The sequence below is a fragment of the Zeus faber genome (assembly GCF_960531495.2).
Source record: "Zeus faber genome assembly, chromosome: 13".
In the NCBI taxonomy this organism is placed as follows: domain Eukaryota; kingdom Metazoa; phylum Chordata; class Actinopteri; order Zeiformes; family Zeidae; genus Zeus; species Zeus faber.
In genome coordinates, this window is record NC_137198.1 from 8,063,188 (window position 1) to 8,081,310 (window position 18,123).

At 44.5% G+C, this 18,123-nt stretch overlaps 1 protein-coding gene across 1 annotated transcript in view; it reads right to left on the bottom strand.

The window, feature by feature from the left end:
- fndc3ba (fibronectin type III domain containing 3Ba) overlaps positions 1-18,123 on the bottom strand; it is a gene marked incomplete at its 3' end in the record, with an annotated part of 117,825 nt that overhangs the window by 5,630 nt on the left and 94,072 nt on the right. Inside the window, exons 18-24 of the mRNA XM_080012989.1 lie at positions 17,244-17,362; positions 16,733-16,838; positions 15,768-15,940; positions 14,710-14,823; positions 13,368-13,517; positions 7,717-7,994; positions 4,725-4,949 (exon numbers count right to left, since the gene is read on the bottom strand). Coding sequence (XP_079869115.1) covers positions 4,725-4,949; positions 7,717-7,994; positions 13,368-13,517; positions 14,710-14,823; positions 15,768-15,940; positions 16,733-16,838; positions 17,244-17,362 — 1,165 coding nt within the window. The remainder of the gene's footprint in view (positions 1-4,724; positions 4,950-7,716; positions 7,995-13,367; positions 13,518-14,709; positions 14,824-15,767; positions 15,941-16,732; positions 16,839-17,243; positions 17,363-18,123) is intronic.

The following is an 18,123-nucleotide window of genomic DNA, read 5'->3' on the forward strand; positions in this document are numbered from 1 at the left end:
ATAGGGACGGAGAGAAAGAGCATTACTACGACAGAGTGGTGGGTTTTTGGGCTGATTTATACTGTCTGCTCCCTCGGCTCACTATGAGGGCGCGCGCACGCACGCACGCACGCACGCACGCACGGCACGCACGCACGCACACACGCACACACGCACACACACACACACACACACACACTTAAAGGAAAGTGACCAACCAAAATGTCCATACTTCCCAAAATGTTCTCACTCAAAGTGGCTAAAGACTCACACTGGTCCCCACAAGTGTGTACACACACACACACACACACACACAAACACACACACACACACACACACACACGCAGGAGATGATTGGTAACGAAACAATTTCCTCATATTTTTGGGGGGCGGGGCTTAGTACATGGGGCGGCGCTTGGGGGGGGCGGGGCTTAGGGGGGGGCAGATTTGGGATCCCAGGTGAATGGTCTTCACTCACTCTCGTTGATCGTTATATTTTTCCAATAGGCCAATTCCTCCGTCTGCCTGCTGATCTATCGCCCATCTGTCCCTCCCTCCACTTGTTTATCATCCATCCATACCTCCGCCTCCTCCTCCACCTTCAGTCCTGTAGTTTATCATTCACCCCATCCGCTGGAATCCATTTTATGCACTTTTGTTATTAGCATTATTTATTAATCCATCGCTTAATTGTCCCTCTTTTGAGTCATCTGTTTTTCTTTTCATCCGTCCATCCCCTCTGCCGACATTGCGCTGGGTAATCAGGAATATAAACAGAATATAAATAAGGGATAAAAATAGATGGAGGATAATAACAGTAACACACAGCGCTGCCCTCCTCTGACCTCCAGTCTGATGCACAATCTACCCCCGAAAGAACGGCGAAATGTTGTTTGTCCCATAAACTGTGTGTACGTGTGTGTGTGCGTGCATGTTTACCCTCTGAGTGTTAATTGTTACGAGCTGGTTCTGGCACGACGCTCCGTCTAAATGACGAGTGGTGGTAATTGGTGTGTTACGAGAAAGAATGCGCGCGCACACACACACACACACACACATATATACAAGAATAAGCCCACACACACACACACACACACACACACACACACACACACACACACACACACACACACACACACACACACACACACACACACACACACACACACACACACACACACACACACACACACACACAATCTGGGGATTGGACAGCATTTACAAATTACTTAAATTTGTTCCGATGTCTGCATTTCAGTGTTGGGTGTGTGTGTGTGTGTTTGTATTGCTATATTTGTAAAGAACCAGTGTGAGTTTTAACCTTTTGAGTGAGTCAATTTAGAGAAGTGAGTGTGACATTTTGGCCGGTCGTCACTATATTTTCTTTCTGGCTGTGTGTGTGTGTGTGTGTGTGTGTGTGTGTGTGTGTGTGTGTGTGTGTGTCTGTGTGTGTGTGTGTGTGTGTGTGTGTCTGTGTGTGTGTGTGTGTGTGTGTGTGTCTGTGTGCGCGTGTGAGTGTGTGAGTGTGTGAGTGTGTTGTGGCTGATGACATGAGGAAAAACATGAAGGGGCTCAAAAGATGAGGACGGCGGAAAAAAAAATAAAGGACTAAACATTCCCCTCCTCCGGGTGGTTTCCAGCGATGAAATGAGTCAGAGAGATGGCGCGAGAGAGGGGGAGAGAGAGAGCAGTGGATATAAAGAAAGAAAGGAAGAGGAGACACATATGGACGCTAATGTGAATGACGCTGAGAAGCTTAGTGGTAAAATACATTCCAGGATAAATGTGATTCATTTTGGTCACTGGATCTGTTTGTTTACCAGACAGAGGAGAAACAACACCGTCAATATTTACGCATCCTCTTCCACCTTCTCTCTCTCTCTCTCTCTCTCTCTCTCTCTCCTCTCTCTCTCTCTCTCTCTCTCTCTCTCTCTCTCTCTCTCTCTCTCTCTCTCTCTCTCTCTCTCTCTCTCTCTCTCTCTCTCTCTCTCTCTCTCTCTCTCTCTCTCTCTCTCTCTCTCTCTCTCTCCTCCCCCCCCCCATGACTGTAGGGAGCTCTGTTGCCAAGGAGATCTCAACAATTTAACAAAAGTTAAGACGCAATTTCCTTTAATTAAGAGAAGTGAAAAAGCCAAAGGGGGACAAAGGTGGAGATGGAATATATTCATTCATTCATTCATTCAATTAGTGTTTGGAAGGCGAGTTTACCGGGTCGCGAGTAACCGATAATAGCTCACATTTTTAGACTTTTTAATAGAGTTTGTACTGTCGGGTTTTGGAAAATTCATAAAAACGATACGGCGAGAAACATACCAACAAGGGTGTTGTCAAAGGTGTTTTATTTTGCTGTATTTTCTATTTGTTCATTCATTTCAATCTGCTTCAGCAAATACAAAATACTGCAAATACGTGTTTTTTTTTTTTGTACTATGTATTTGTTAATTCCATTTGAAAAGGTGGAAGTGCTGTCTGCTTCAGGAAATACTAAAATACTGCAAAATTAAAAAAAAGTTTAGAAAAACAAATAAAGGACATTACATTTTTTTTTTCTTAACTTTGACAAAAATGGCGTAGGTGGATTTCTCGCCATAGTTGTTTCCCCAAACTTTCCACCATCAGGAAAATGGAATAATGTGTAAAACGTAAAATGTTCATCTCAATCTGACGTTGATATGGTCTTTTAAAATATCACAATGTTATAAGTCGTGAAAAATATTGTACCGCTAGATTCCTGACAATGTAGACGCCAATTAAATCATATTACATTACATCATTCATTTAGCACAAGCTTTGGTCCAAATCGAGAATTTTTTCCAAAGGCTTCGTCTGCTTTAGCAAGTACGAAAACACAACAATAGTAAAAAAAAAGAAAGCAAATAAAGGGAAAGAGGTTGAAAGAGATCCTTAAAATATAAATAATGCATTTTATATTGTATTTTGTTCTGGTTGCCAGTCGTCCTTGAACTCGCCGTCCAATGTAAACATGTTTACCTGTGTGTGTGTGTGTGTGTGTGTGTGTGCAAAATCTTTTAGTTGCTGCAGATATTGCAGCAGTTTCCCCAGGGTGGATATGAGGAGGCATCTAATCTAATCTGAACAGAGACGAGCATGAGGACGATGAAGGACGATGGTGATGAAGAGGAGGAGGAGGAAGAGGACCCCCCCCCCCTCCCCCAAAACCACCTCCTCTAATGCAGCCATTACGGAGCATTTCAAATCAGTTACAGGGGCTATTTTTTTGAAAATACAGTATCTCTACGTGGAGGAAATGGGGAAAAAAAGGCAAAAAGAAAAGAAAGGGTTGAGAGAGAGAGAGAGAGAGAGAGAGAGAGGGAGAGAGAGAGAGAGAGATAGTTGAAAAGGGGGTTGGGAGCAACAGGTTTGCTCTGATTTAGCTCCCATTTACGTGTGGATGGATGGATAAATGGAAGGACGAAGGATGGATGGAAGGACGGAGGATGGATGGAAGGATAGATGGATGGATAAGAGGATAGATGGATGGATAAGAGGATGGATGGAAGGATAGATGGATGGGAGGATGATGGAAGGATGGATGGAAGGACGAAGGATTGATGGATGGAAGGATGGATGGAAGGACGAAGGATGGATGGATGGAAGGATGGGAGGATGGATGGAAGGACGAAGGATGGATGGAAGGATGGCTGGATGGGATTATGGTTGGAAGGGTGGATGGAAGGAAAGGTGGATGGGTGGATGGATGGATGATGGATAGCCGCAAAATGCCAAATGGTGAAAATAATTGACATTATCTGCTACATTTTTTCTCCCTCTGTATCCCTCCCTCTCCTCTCTCTCTCTCCATCACTCTCTCTCATCTCGCTCCCTCAATCCCACTCTCCCCATCCCTCCCTCCCTCCATCCCTCCCTCCCTCCCTCCACCCATCTCTCTCTCTCTCCTCCCTCAGAATGATGGACGAACGGAGCGATCGGTTCGAGCTTCTGAACCAGACGCTCCTCAACGTGACAACGCAGTGGTACATCTCATTAACACACACACACACACACACACACACACACACACACACACACACACACACACACACACACACACACACACACACACACACACACACACACACACACACACGCTAAGCACAGTCTTTTTTTGACGTTATTGACAAGCTGGAGGTAAAGAGTGCAGTTGAAGTGGTCGCCTCGGCAACCTGGAAGCTGGGGGTTTAGCAGCCTCCACCCGACCCCGAAGAGATGAAAAGACACTTCCAGCGCCACATGCATCCAGACCTCCTCCGAAACCCCACCAGCATCCGTCTAAATCACTCACATTCATCACATATTTTTGGTGGTAATGACTTGGTGGCGGTGTTGGTGGTTGTGTTGGTGTTGGTGATAGTGTCGGTGATGCTGGTGGTGCCGGTGATAGTGTTGGTGGTGGTGTTGATGGTGGTGCTGGTTAGAGTGTTGGTGTTGCTGGTGGTAGGGTTGTTGGTGTTATTATTGAAGGTGGCATTGCTGGTGTTGGTGAGGCTGGTAGTGGTGTTGGTATTGGTGGTGATGGAAATGCTGGTGATAGTGTTAGTGTTGCTGGTGGTGTTGGAGTCGCTGGTGGTAGTGGTGTTAGTGTTGAAGGTGGTGTTGCTGGTGATAGTGTTGCTGGTGTTGGTATTGGCGGTGACGCCGGTGATAGCATTGGTGTTGCTGGTGGTGTCGCGGTTGCTGGTGGTCGCGGCGTCGGCGTCGAAGGTGGTGTCGCTGGTGGCGTTTACCTGTGGTTCTTGTCCTCCATCTGCAGGGTGTACACGGCGTCGTCGCTGAGCAGCACACGCGTGTGCGTGTTGCCAGCGTTCTCGCCCCACTTCAGCTTCAGGCTCTGGGGGCCGGCGGCCGAGCACTCCAAAGGGGGAGGGGCTGGGGGAAGGGGACGTGTCCTCGCCAGAAGGGGCGGGGTCAGCGGGCTGGAGCCGATGGCATTCACAGCCTGGATCTGGACCCTGAAGACAAAAAGAGAAAAGGGACGAGGCGGGGGTCATTCTCGAAGAATATACAGAATATATAACACACACACTGTGTATGCACAGATGAGTGACGGCAGCACTTTTATGATTCAGGGGCTTGGATAATTAATGGTGTAAAAACGGCTTTTTAGGTTGTTTCAGGAGTGACCTGCGATGCATTACTGCTCCAGGACCCCGACCCACTAATACCCACTCGACATACTGTACACTGAATTACACCTGCATGTGATCAATGCTTTCAAGAACATTGCACAATTTTTCTTCTTTTTTTCAGCCCATATAAGGGACTTTATGGGATGTTTTTCCTCTCGGTTTTTCCTCTCGGCAAACAAAATACCTTCCTATACCAGAGTATTCGAAAAGGGACACCGCCTTTTCTATCTTACCCAGGTCACGACCAACATTACCATGTAGTGGCATTTCAAAAGACTGAAATTCTGATTTTGTCAGGCGTGTTTCCCTAGTTTCACAGGAAGTGATCACATAATAAACTTTTTTTTTTTTTTTTTTAATTGCTTCACGGGTTTTGAGAAAAGCCGCTCGCAAAATCAATGGATTTTCGGTAAGGGTTGAAAAAAAAATAATAATAAAATCGCAATCGCAAGAAAACTCTTGAGACTGCGGAAATCCCCGAGTGGAGGAGGGACTGGAACGCAAGGTTCAGGCGGGAGTGAAAACTGAGGCAGCAATCAGCAAGAAAAATTCACTTCCCGGGTGGATCACTACCTTCCACACACACACACACACACACACACACACACACACACACACGCGCACACACGCGCTAATTAGTATCCAAGCTGAGCTACGACGACGCTGACATTTCCGTCTGAAAGTCCGACTGTAACCTTTCCCTATGATACAGGACAACAAAACACCAGGAGATCAATTACATAGATGCATAAAGAGAGGGGGAGGTGAGGAGGTTGGGACAGAGTGGTAGAGAAAGGGAGGGAGAGATGGAAAGGAGGAGAGGAGAGGGATGGGGAGGACGATAATAAAAACAACAATAATAATCATTTCTGTCAATCTGCTCCAGTCCGTTGTTAATTTAATTTCTTCTTTGACCAAATACGGAAAAATGTGGAAAATATGGGGAAACAAACACACTTAGTCCGAACAACAAATGCAAATATATATAAAAAGTGTATTTTATTTTTATTTTATGACACTATCACAGTATAAGCCTGCAACAATTGTATTATTATCATCATCATCATCATTATTATTACTATTAATAATAGTAATAATAATAATAATAACAATAATAATATCCACCTCGTGAAGAAAAGCCATTAATTGACATTTAACATCAAAACATCAAAGATTGAACTAACGGAGCATAAATCACCTCATTTGATTAACTGATTAAAAAAAAAAAAAAAAAAAAAAAAAAAAAAAAAAAAAAAAAAAAAAAAAAAGTATATATATATATATATATATATATATATATATATATATACACACATATATATATATATATATATATATATATATATATACACACATATATATATATATACATATATATGAAATATGGATTATGGGAATTTTAACAAATAACCCAAACAAATAGAGAACACATAGATATGTGTATATAAAGCTAAAACGCTGTATCAAAAACAACAACAACAAACCATTACCTCTAATTATCCCCAGAAAATCCTCTCAAAAGGTTTTGTGAAATTTGGGGACCACAGTGTTGGGGAAACACCGCGGCGGGGAAAAAAAACACAAAGGTGTTCCATGTGGATTTCCCACAAACCCCTTTTTGTTTGTCTATGTTTATTGTTTGGCACACAGCAAAAAGACACCGGAGAAGTCGCTGTGATTTGGCACCATTCCACCCAAACACACACACACACACACACACACACACGTTCTTCCTAGGACAGAAAAGGACAACAAACACCGGAGTCCTTTCAATAACACACACACAAAATGTGAAGAGGATCATTCAAAGTGCCCTCTCCCCAGTAAACAACAGGCAGAATTACCACCGTACTCTCACACACACACACACACACACACACACACACACACACACACACACACACACACACACACACACACACACACACACACACACACACACACACACACACACACACACACACACACAGAGTTCCCGTCTCACTCGCAGCTATTATGCAGCGGAGTGTCACTGTGACAAAAACAACCGTGGATTTAAATCAATGCCGTGTAATCACCCTTCCACCGCCCCCACACCCACACACAACCACGCACACACACACACGCACACACACGCACACACACGCACGCGCACACGCTCAGGTCCCACCTCCTCCTTTAGCCCCACCAGTTCCAAGAAACCACTCAGGGGTGGGTATGGGTGTGGGTGTGTGTGTGTGTGTGTGTGTGTGTGTGTGTGCCATGCCACACCTAGACACACACACACACACACAGGGTGTTGCAGATGACTTGTTTACTGCCGAGTGTGTGTGTGTGTTTCCCTCCACAGCAGCTTAATACACATCACCTGCTAATTGCGTCTCAATTTTTTATTGATTGACTTTGTTTTTTATTTTTAAATTGTTATTGCTTTTTGTGCTTATTTATATTTTTTCTATCGTTTTTTTTTTACAAGCAATAACTGAACCAAATATGTCAAGATATAAACAACCTGTAGAAGGTATAAAACCTGTAGTGTGTATACTGTATATCCTGTGTGTGTGTGTGCGCGCGTGTGTTTGTGTGTACCGTGCGAGTGTGTGTCCCCTACCGGTACTCCGTGTCGGGCTGCAGGCCGGTGAGCAGGTAGCTGGTTCCCGTCTCCACGGCGACGGTCTGCTGGTCCAGCGTCAGGACGTAGGAGGTGATCTCCGCCCCGTTGCTGCTGGGCTCCTCCCACTTGAGGAGGAGGCAGGTGGAGGGCGTGAGCTCCGCCTCCAGGGGGGCATGGTCCAGCACGCACAGCGACGACACCGTGTCTGGGCTGGACGCCGGCGTCTGGACGCTCAGCGGCTCGCTGTAAGGACCCGCGCCCGCCTGGTTCACCGCCTGGCGGGGAAGGGTCACGTGCGATCAGATACAATGAGACGAAATAACGCTGAGGCCGGTGGCGCACTCTCACGCTCCTCACGTCTTGAAACGCCGCGCAATTGTGAGGTGCAATTCCTTGCGTTGCCACAAGAGGGGCTGAAGGCGAATACGACACAACTCGAGTATCCGCCGTCACTATTTCCGATAGTGACGGCGGATACTCGAGTTGTGTCTTATCTCGTACAGTTGTGCAAATAAACAAGGCCGTCACATTTTATGAGTTGAACGTCCAATGCATTGGGCGTCGGCTTAAAAAATATTTCATTTTTGCATTAAATAAATAACCGTATTTAAAGTTAATTTTGCATTCCTGCCATATTTAAAGGACGTGCTGAGCATCTTCTCTGTCTTCTTTCCGGTGGTGAGAATATTCAAAATGATACGTTCCGCCTCTATCGCCATTTTTAAATATCCCGCTCAATTGCTTCCTCCTCCCAAATTAGTGATGACAGCACCCTCTTGTGGATTGGCGGTTCATGACTCCGGCAGTGCCCAAAAACTGTTTAAGATCACTTGCCGGCGTTCAAGTATTGCAGCTTGCGAAGGGTATGTAACTGAGGCAGGTGAAAGGTCAAAACAGTTGGAAAAAAAAACGTACAAAATAAGGAGAAGAAAAATTCAAGTGAAAGGTGAGAAAAGTGGGAAAGGAGTGGTTGGTTCATGAACTGGGCGGTAATGGTTAATGTGAAATCCTGTATTTATTTTACTTCTCATATATCTATTAAGAAACAGCCACTCAACTGTCTTAATTCATCTCATCTTAAAAAACGCCCATAATTAATAAATATAGGAGGAGGAGGCAGGTATATTTATTAATTATGGGCTTTTATTAAAAAACAGCCACTCAATATATTTGTGTTACGAATGTGCTCCCTCTATATGTTTCCATAAATTGGTGGCAGGGGTAGTACAGGGTACTACAGTGTGGTACGGGGTAGTACAGAGTAGTACAAGGTAGTGCAGCGTAGTAAAGGGTAGTACAGAGTAGTACAGAGTAGCACAGAGTTTTCCAAGGTAGTCCAGGGTAGTACAGGGTCGTACAGGGTTGAACACAGTAGTACAGGGTGGTACAGAGTAGTACAGGGTACTACAGAGTAGTACAGGGTAGAACAGAGTTGTCCAGGGTAGTACAGAGTAGTACAGGGTAGTACAAAGTAGTACAGAGTAGTACGGGGTAGTACGGGGTAATACAGAGTAGTACAGGGTAGTACAGAGTAGTACAGGGTAGTACAGGGTAGTCGTGCTGTAGAATCGTAGCTGTCATCAATATGTATGTGTGTGTGTGAGTGAAAGACTCAAAACTGTCTCAATACGATTCCAATCGGCCAGATCACCCTCTATGTTTCCAGACGTTGGTGGCGGGGTCTGCCCCACGTGACAAATGAGAGGCGGCCGCGACTTGTAGTGTAATCCACCCAACACGGACAATGTGATGGATTTGCACTTTAATGGCGGACGGCAACACACACACACACACACACACACACACACACACACACACACACACACACACACACACACACACACACGCACACGCACACGCACACGCACACGCACGCGCGCGCGCGCATGGGAATGAAAGGATAAAAATGAGAAAAGGTGAAGAATGGAAGACTAACAAGATAAATAAAGGAAGAGAGATGGGGTGCCTGGTGAAGAAAATAAATAAATAAAATGAATGGAGGAACCTTTAAAGATTGCCTGAAAAAAATGCCAGGACATGATGGAGTAAGAAAACCAAAGAACAAACAAAAAAAGAACAAAATAATGAGGAAGGGAAGAAATTCAAGGAAGCTGCATCTACATTCAGCCGGAGTGGAGCGGGAACCGGGACAATTTGAATTTCTCTCACAAAACCCACATTAACTGAATGCTAAGCTGATGATTGAACTCTGGGTGAACTTTAATAATAATGGAAAAAGCGGACGCACATGGACGCACTCTCCATATGTAGTTCTGTCACGCTGTCATCACACAAACTAGAAGATTTTCCACTTTCAATGAGTGAACACAAATTGCCATTAAGCAGAGTCTTTCAATCACAGAAAAAAACTGAGGACGTCCACTCTTCCATCCAACACAAACTGTTTAGATTTCAGCTGTTAGGCATTTTGATGGATAAATGAGGATCCACATTTTTCTATGTCTTCAAGTTCAATTGGGGGCCTGGAGGTTCTATGACCTCATAAATCCAGCGGTAAAAACAAGCTCAGGATTTGTAACCCTGGACTTCAGGTTACAAATCCAATACTATTTGACGACAGCTCAAAAAGTTCTGTCGTGGATTTGGATATTTATGAGTGAATTCTTTCTAAATGCAGGGATCGGAATTTGATGGTCGTTGCGATCCAAACGTCGTCAATGCGACAATCATGACGTGTCAAGGTGGCGACAAACACAACTTAATTTACATTGGTTCAAACGCGGCTGCTAGAGTCATGGAGGGCTGAGGCTCAAGCCAGTGGAGTGTTGCAGCGTTAACACGCCTTTTAAGCCAAAGGAGTCAGTGCAGGCTCAAATACAAAGGCATGTAGCCAAATAAGTATTAAAAAAAAAATAATAATAATAATAATAAATAAATAAATAAATAAATAAATAAATAAATAGTTAAATTAGATTTATATATTGTGTACGTCTAAAGCTAGTAGGGATGCAACTGTACAGTGGGCTCACGGTTGGGTATGTATCCCGGTTTTGAGGCCACAGGAACAGTGAGAAAATTAAAAGTTAAAAGGTGTAAAATAGTTAAAAGGTGTAAAATAATGTTTTTATAGTAGTCTGCCACAAATAACTAGTGTAACACTGTATGACTGTGGGGGGAGGGTGAGACGAGGGTTCAAGTTCACTGGTGGGTTGTTACAATTTGCATAAGTTCATCCGATTGGAGGGGAGGTGTCCAGGATAGTGAATAATTCAAATATTAATTGTCGTTAATATTTATATATTTATATAATATTTTAAAAACTGTTTACAATAAAAAAAAATGATATAAAAAATACAACCCGTACTATAGTTAGTTATTTTTGTGTAGAACAGGCATAAACAGTATTTTTCCATACAAATAATATTAAAATAACTTATTGAAATAAAACCGGGCGGTCAGACCAGTGCCTGTGTGCCTTGGCTTTGTGAACTTGATGTGACAGTGGGTGCGCTCCTTTTCAGCCAGGGCACCTCCCAGTGAGGGAGGAGCATAGGCTCTCTCTTACATGGAGGGGGAAACGTTACGCCGGCGACAGGAGACGGCGCCTTAAACAAACAACATAAAGCTGTAAAACTAGACAAAAAAAGGACGACTTTGATGAGTCGTCCTTTTTTTGTCTAGTTTTACAGCGAGACTCTGTTCCCTTCATTCTTAAAAAAGAACCGTCAAGAGTAGTTCGTAATAAAGGGACACGTCCATCCCAGGGGGGTTATTTCCGACTGGACACCTTGTTTGACGCACTCTTTACGAAAACATTTTATCTCCTGTATCTATGGAATAGGCTGCGTAGCCGTGCGCAGTTTAAAAAAACTAAACAAAAAACAAATAGACCTCTGGCTCAAAAACAGAGAAATGCTGCTCTGCACGTCTGACGTGGCCGGTGGAGCTGCAAGAGTGGGATTCAATAGGAAGCAGCACACGCCACGCCCGTACGCTGCAACGACGTGTCCGGCGGACTGTGATACCGTAAAAAACGCGGCTCAGTTTGGTAGTCCAGTATAGTCCAGGGTGGTACAGGGGGGTACAGGGTAGTACAGGGTAGTACAGGGTAGTACAGGGTAGTACAGGGGGGTACAGGTGATATGGGGTAGTCCGGGGTAGAATCGTAGCTGTCAAATCAAATCTGTCTCAATACGATCCCAGTCGGCCAGGTCACCATTCAATCATACACATTTGATTTCATCGGGGCTAACCTTTCCACAATTATCTGGTGTGTGCGCGTCAAAGCCTCAAGTCGCGACGGTTATTTTCAACAGCCAATGAGATTGTGCGCCTGCGCAATGGCGAAAGCCAAGGGAAGCGGCGGGTGGGCGAGTGTGGACTTGTGAAATGGAGGAGCGACTGGCGGCAACTCTTGAGGGTCTGGATAACGTCAGAGGCCGCAAGTTCTCTGCACAAACAACCGCGGTGGCGAGTGGTTGCGTCCGTGTTTGTTTGGGTGTCATCACGAGATACTTCGTCTCTGACGGGAGGAAACGTGCTCGGTCTGGAGCACCGCCAAACTCCGTCTTTTGATTGGCGCACCGGTTTTTTTTGTGCGCCGACATCTTTTCACTGTTGTTCACGACTGAAAGCAGTCACGTCACGCGGCCCCGGCTTCCATAACGCCTCGGAAAACAAGAATTATAGTTTCTATTTCACTTGCGACCGGGACAGGCGGAGAACGGGCGGAGCTCAGAGGCTGAAGTATGAAGTGGGCCTGCGGGGTTGACTTGAAGTGGTTTTTTTTTATTCTACTGTCTGCTGTAAACACCAGAATCGCAGATGGGTCACACGGAAAGTCGGTGTAAACAGGCGGGCAAAAAAAAAAAGAAAAAGAAAGGGTAAATAAATAAATAAACAAACAAACAAACAAACCAGATATCGGCAACAAATCAGAACTGGACGTTCAGACCTGCGGTGTAAACACAGCCTCAAAGAGTAGAAAGAGCCTAGAGTGCTTCAACTCTTGGAGAGTTGCCGCATGTGTGGAAGGCATCCGCAGGCGCATATCCAATTTGGAGGATAATAAAGCCTTAAGTGCTACATCTCCACAAATGCATACATGTGAGTGTGTTGTGTGTGCGTGTTCTGTGTTGTTTGTGTGTGTGCATTGATAAAGGCAGATGAATGAAACCCCGATGCCCTGTTGCATGAACTTCATGATAGGGTCCTGAAAGGCCAGTCATAAAAAAACAAAAACAAAAAAACAACACATAAATATCCTCCCATAGAGGGAACAGTGAACACATCTGCAGGACGGTTATTACACAGAGACAAAGAGAGAGGGGGAAACGGAGGACAGCAGGATGGAGAGCCAGTGAAGAGGACGAGAGAGGAACGAACACAATGTGTGTGTAGTGAGTCTATGTTGTTTTTCTGATTTTCCTATGATTTGTAATCTGTTTTCTTTCAGCCATTGGTTGTCGTCTTTGTGTGAAATACTGTGTTGGCCGGTACCCTGAATCATCGTCAAGACAGCGATTTTTCCTTTGGCCAAATATAAATTCTCGCGCCGCGCACCAGGACCCAGTTTGCGACCCCGCCCGGTCTCCAAACCCCCGAAAAATGAACGTCTCGGAGGGAAGAACACTCCGGATCGAATTATGAAGTGAAAGGAAGTAGAAGTGGAGGATGCTCAGCCCCACCTGCAGCCTGCAGCAGTAGAGCGTGGCGGGCGTCAGCTGGGACAGCTCGCACTGAGGCTCCGCCCCCCTGTAGATCACCTCCAGTGGCTCGTCGTCCTGCGCCCACTCCACACGGTACTCTGAGATGTCGGCCCCAGAACCCTCCGGGCTCTGGACACACACGGGCACACGCACACACCGGCAGGCAGGCACACAGGCAGGCGGACGCACACAGACAGACACGCAAGCGCAGACATACACATAGACATGCACGCGCACACGCGCAGACACACACACACACACACACACACACACAGGCACGCACGCACACAGGCACACACACGCACGCATGCAGAGACACACACAGGCATGCAGAGACACACACGCACGCAGACAGAGACAGACAGACAGACAGACAGACAGACACACACCTTAGCATTGTTCCACTCCACAGAAAACCACTTTGTTCTATTTGCGTCTTACGATCATCAGATAAACAATTTAAAGTGAAATAACAACATACATTCATTAAAAAGACATAATGATAAATTAACTTAATTTCAAAAAAAAAAAAAAATAAAAAAAAAAATAAAAAGAGCCCCCGCAGTGTTTGCTTGTCTCAGATACCGAGATTAAAATGACAGAAAAACAAACAACAAAAAAAAAAAAAAACCCAAAGGGAACAGAAGGGAAAACAAATGAAACAAAGGAAAAAAAACACGAGACAAAAAGGTTCGAAATAAAAGGAAGAAAGGATGAGTTTTATCAAAAATACATTGCTCTATCCATCCGCCTACATCATCCATTCATTTCTATCATCCATCTATCAATTGTTCTATCCATCTCTCTATCCATCCATCTACTGTATCTATCGATCCTTCTACCCATCTCTCTTATCTATCTATCCATTCATCTATTTATATTTTCTATCCACGTATCCATCTCCCCATCTATCCATTTGCACCGTGCTCCGGCGGGTTATCTCCCAAAAAAACAGGAGCCTTTCTGTGTGGAGTTTGCATGTTCTCCCCGTGTTCACATGGGGTTTCCTCCACCTCACGTCAGTAAGGACCCCCACCAAAAACATGCACCCATCATCGTCTGACCAGCGATGGACACTTATCATCTGGTCCCCGGGCGCGTCCACGTATGCTGCCCACTGCTCCTGGCTGTGCCCCCGGAGGAAGGACAAGCCAGGATGGGTCAAAAGCAGAGGAGCCATTTCACCGGCCACCATCAAGCATGTGCATGTGTGTGTGTGTGCAAGCATGTGTTGTGGAGTGTCGTGTGACAAATAAAGACTGTTTCTTCTTTTTCTTCTCCATCCATGCATCTCTCCCTCCCTCCCTCTCCATACTCTCACCTCCCAGCTGAGTGTCAGGCAGGTGGTGCTGGTCAGGGTGACCAGTGGCGGCGCACACTGGCCGGGAGGACCCGCGGCGGTCGTCACCTCTGTGGGCTCCGAGTGGGCTCCGAACTGGACACACACACACACACACACACACACACACACACACACACACACACACACACACACACACACACACACACACACACACACACACACACACACGAGTGGCTTTTAACTATGTGTGAGGGTGTGTGTATGCTGTGTGTGTGTGTGTGTGTGTGTGTGTGTGTGTGTGTGTGTGTGTGTGTGTGTGTGTGTGTCTACTGTGTGATGAGCTAGCGTGCATGCCAACTAGCTCGGTGTGTCTCTCAGGCAGCGACTGATCCCACCAATCAGATTACAGCGAGACCATCAGTCAAACCTGACTGGAGCAATCTGTTGTCATGACTGTGTGTGTGTGTGTGTGTGTGTGTGTGTGTGTGTGTGTGTGTGTGTGTGTCACAATGGCAAAGACATCTTGACTTTGTTTCCAGAGTTTTCTCATTTAGTGCTGTGCCTCAAAGTTTCCAGTCGCTCAAGAAAAACACAGTACAACAGAGCATAATGCGAAAAATAAGAACTAATTTTTTAATAAATAATAATAAAGTGTACATAAATATGTATAATAAGTGTATTATAATTATCATAATAAAATAGAACGTGTTATCTAATTTGTGTACCTATGGGTCTGTTTGTGTGTATATGTATGTTTGTGTGTATATGTGTATGCATTTGTGCATGTGTGTGTGTATTAGTGAACTGAAAAAAATAATTAGACTGGGGTTATTCAGCCGACTTAAAAAAATGGCTTTAATTTGTTAAAGCCATTTATTTTTGTGTTTGCTCAACTTAATTCATGCATTTTAATTGATCAATTTCAAGTTGCAAAAACCTGAGAAATACAGATTTTAACAAGTGAAGCCATTTTCGTCGTTCCAATGACTCAAATGTTTTATTTTTTTCAGTGTGTGTGTGTGTGTGTGTGTGTGTGTGTGTGTGTGTGTGTGTGTGTGTGCGTGCAAGTGTCTCACCCCGGCCTCGTTGGCGGCCCTGAGCCTGAAGCTGTAGGTGGCGCCGGGGAGCAGGCTACCCACAGTGCACTGCAGCTCGGTGCCGTGGAACACCTCGGCCGGCTCGCTGCCGCCCTCGCTCACCTCCAGACTGTACACACACTGCTCACACACTCCATCGGAGAGGGCGGAGTCTGCGGACAAAATATCAAAAATAATAATCACAATCGCATAACGTTCAGAATTTGACTGTATGTAATGTAAGAAAAGTAAAAAAAAATCAATCAGGTGGATTTTACGATAACGACCGTCTGGCTGTGCATGATGGCTTGCTTATTAATCTGAATTAATTTGAGGTATAATTTGGTTTTATCAGTTATCATTTTGCTATTATTAACATTAACACTTCACTAACATTTCAGGATAAAAATGAAAAACGTATTTCAATTGAAGGTTGTTTACTCCCGGTGTAAACAGCCTGAGAATCCTTCAAACGGAGGTTTTGTTGCGACAACGTTTTTTGAGTTTTTTTTTTTTTTGCAGTAAAATAGCAGGAATTGGAAAAATAGATTTAAAGTGCTCATTTGGCGATTTCATGCGGAAAAACGATGGTGGTGGAAAAGAATCACATGGAGAAGAGCTCCTTTGATTCAACACTGTTTATTTGACAAAAGACCCGAGGCTGTCTCTGAATAAACAAATACAAGGTTTCATGGCCTTTTTATAATGTCTAGTCGTGGAGTGCGTTTCTGTACCAACAACTCGTGTTCCTAATATTGCAGAACTGGTGATGGAGCGTAATGGGCTCATTTAAGGAGTAGTTAAACAGATTGAACATGTTAAAAGTAAATTGGGCTAAAAAAAAAAAAAAAGGTCTATGTACTGTATATGATATATTGTATGTGTGTATATGTGTGTGTGTGTGTGTGTGTGTGTGTGTGTGTGTGTGTGTGTGTGTGTGTGTGTGTGTGTGCATGTCCACTCACCCCACTCCAACTGCACCTCCTTGTGCTTGGCTTTACCCACGATCCTCGGCGGCTGGCAGGGTCCAGGCGGGACGCTTAACGTGCGCACCGGGACGCTCACAGTACACTGGAAGGGCGGGGAAGAGATGGGAATTTGGAAATTATATATATATATAAATATAAACACACACACACACACACTTTTTTTTTTAAATCACAGCGTATTGCACAGATTTATACATGGGCTGATTGATTAAATTTATGAGTCGCTGTCAATCGTTCAAGTTTATCAGAATTTGTTAATTTGGCCAAGTACATTTTCATATACAAGGAATTTGTTGTGGTGAGGCTTGTACACAGAACATACAAAAAGCAGTTCTATGTACAGGATTCATTGAATTTAAAGGCACTATCAGGGGCCAAGTAGCAGTATGGCTGTGAGTATAAAATATAAATGTAGATGGACACACTGTCTGGGATGAAGATACGTATGGATGAGTAGGTATACAGATTACTAATGTGTTTGTCCTACCGGGCTGTGTCCTCCTGTGCTGATGCTACACACTCGCAGGCGGTAGGACGTCCCGGGCGCCAGGCGCTCACACACACACTGTGTGGCCGGGCCGCTGTACGCCACCTCCCAAGGGGTGGCTGCAAACGCGCACACGCAGGCGCGCACACACACACACACACACACACACACACACACACACACACACACACACACACACACACACACACACACACACACACACACACACACACACACACACACACACACACACACACACACAATGAAAATAGAATGATTACACAACTATACTCAGGGGTCAGTCCCAATTATTTTCCGAGAAACTCAAGTCCCATTGACCCAGCAAAATGGCTGCGTGTGGGTGTAGATGTGAAATACACGATTCTAGTGGCAATACTCTTTTTCGAATTTGTTCACCGCCACCGCCAATTCGATAAAACAATAAAAAAATAAAATAAAGAAATAAACTTGAACATTGCAAATGCATTCTATATATGTCGTTCTATTTTGGGATTCTCTTGAACGTCCCTTGAGGGTGATTGAATGTGTAATAAGCCTCGATGGATGTATAACTGCTTTAAAAAAATGCCTTTACTCAGAAATAAAGACCAAAAACAAAGACGGCCGTGTCCCCAACAGTGTTGGGGGTCAGGCGCTACAAAGTGACACGGAGTAATCAGATTACCTTTTTGTACAAAAAAAGCACGAGAGTTTCCATTAGAAAGAAAAGAAACTGGTGCCGGTCAACATGTCCTGGAAGATTTCAATGTCCCCGACAAATGGAAGAGATTGTGGTCAAATATTATGTGTTTATTGGACTTAAAAACAATTGGTAGGCAGGTTATATAAACAATAACATCCTCACGACATGTAGATGTAT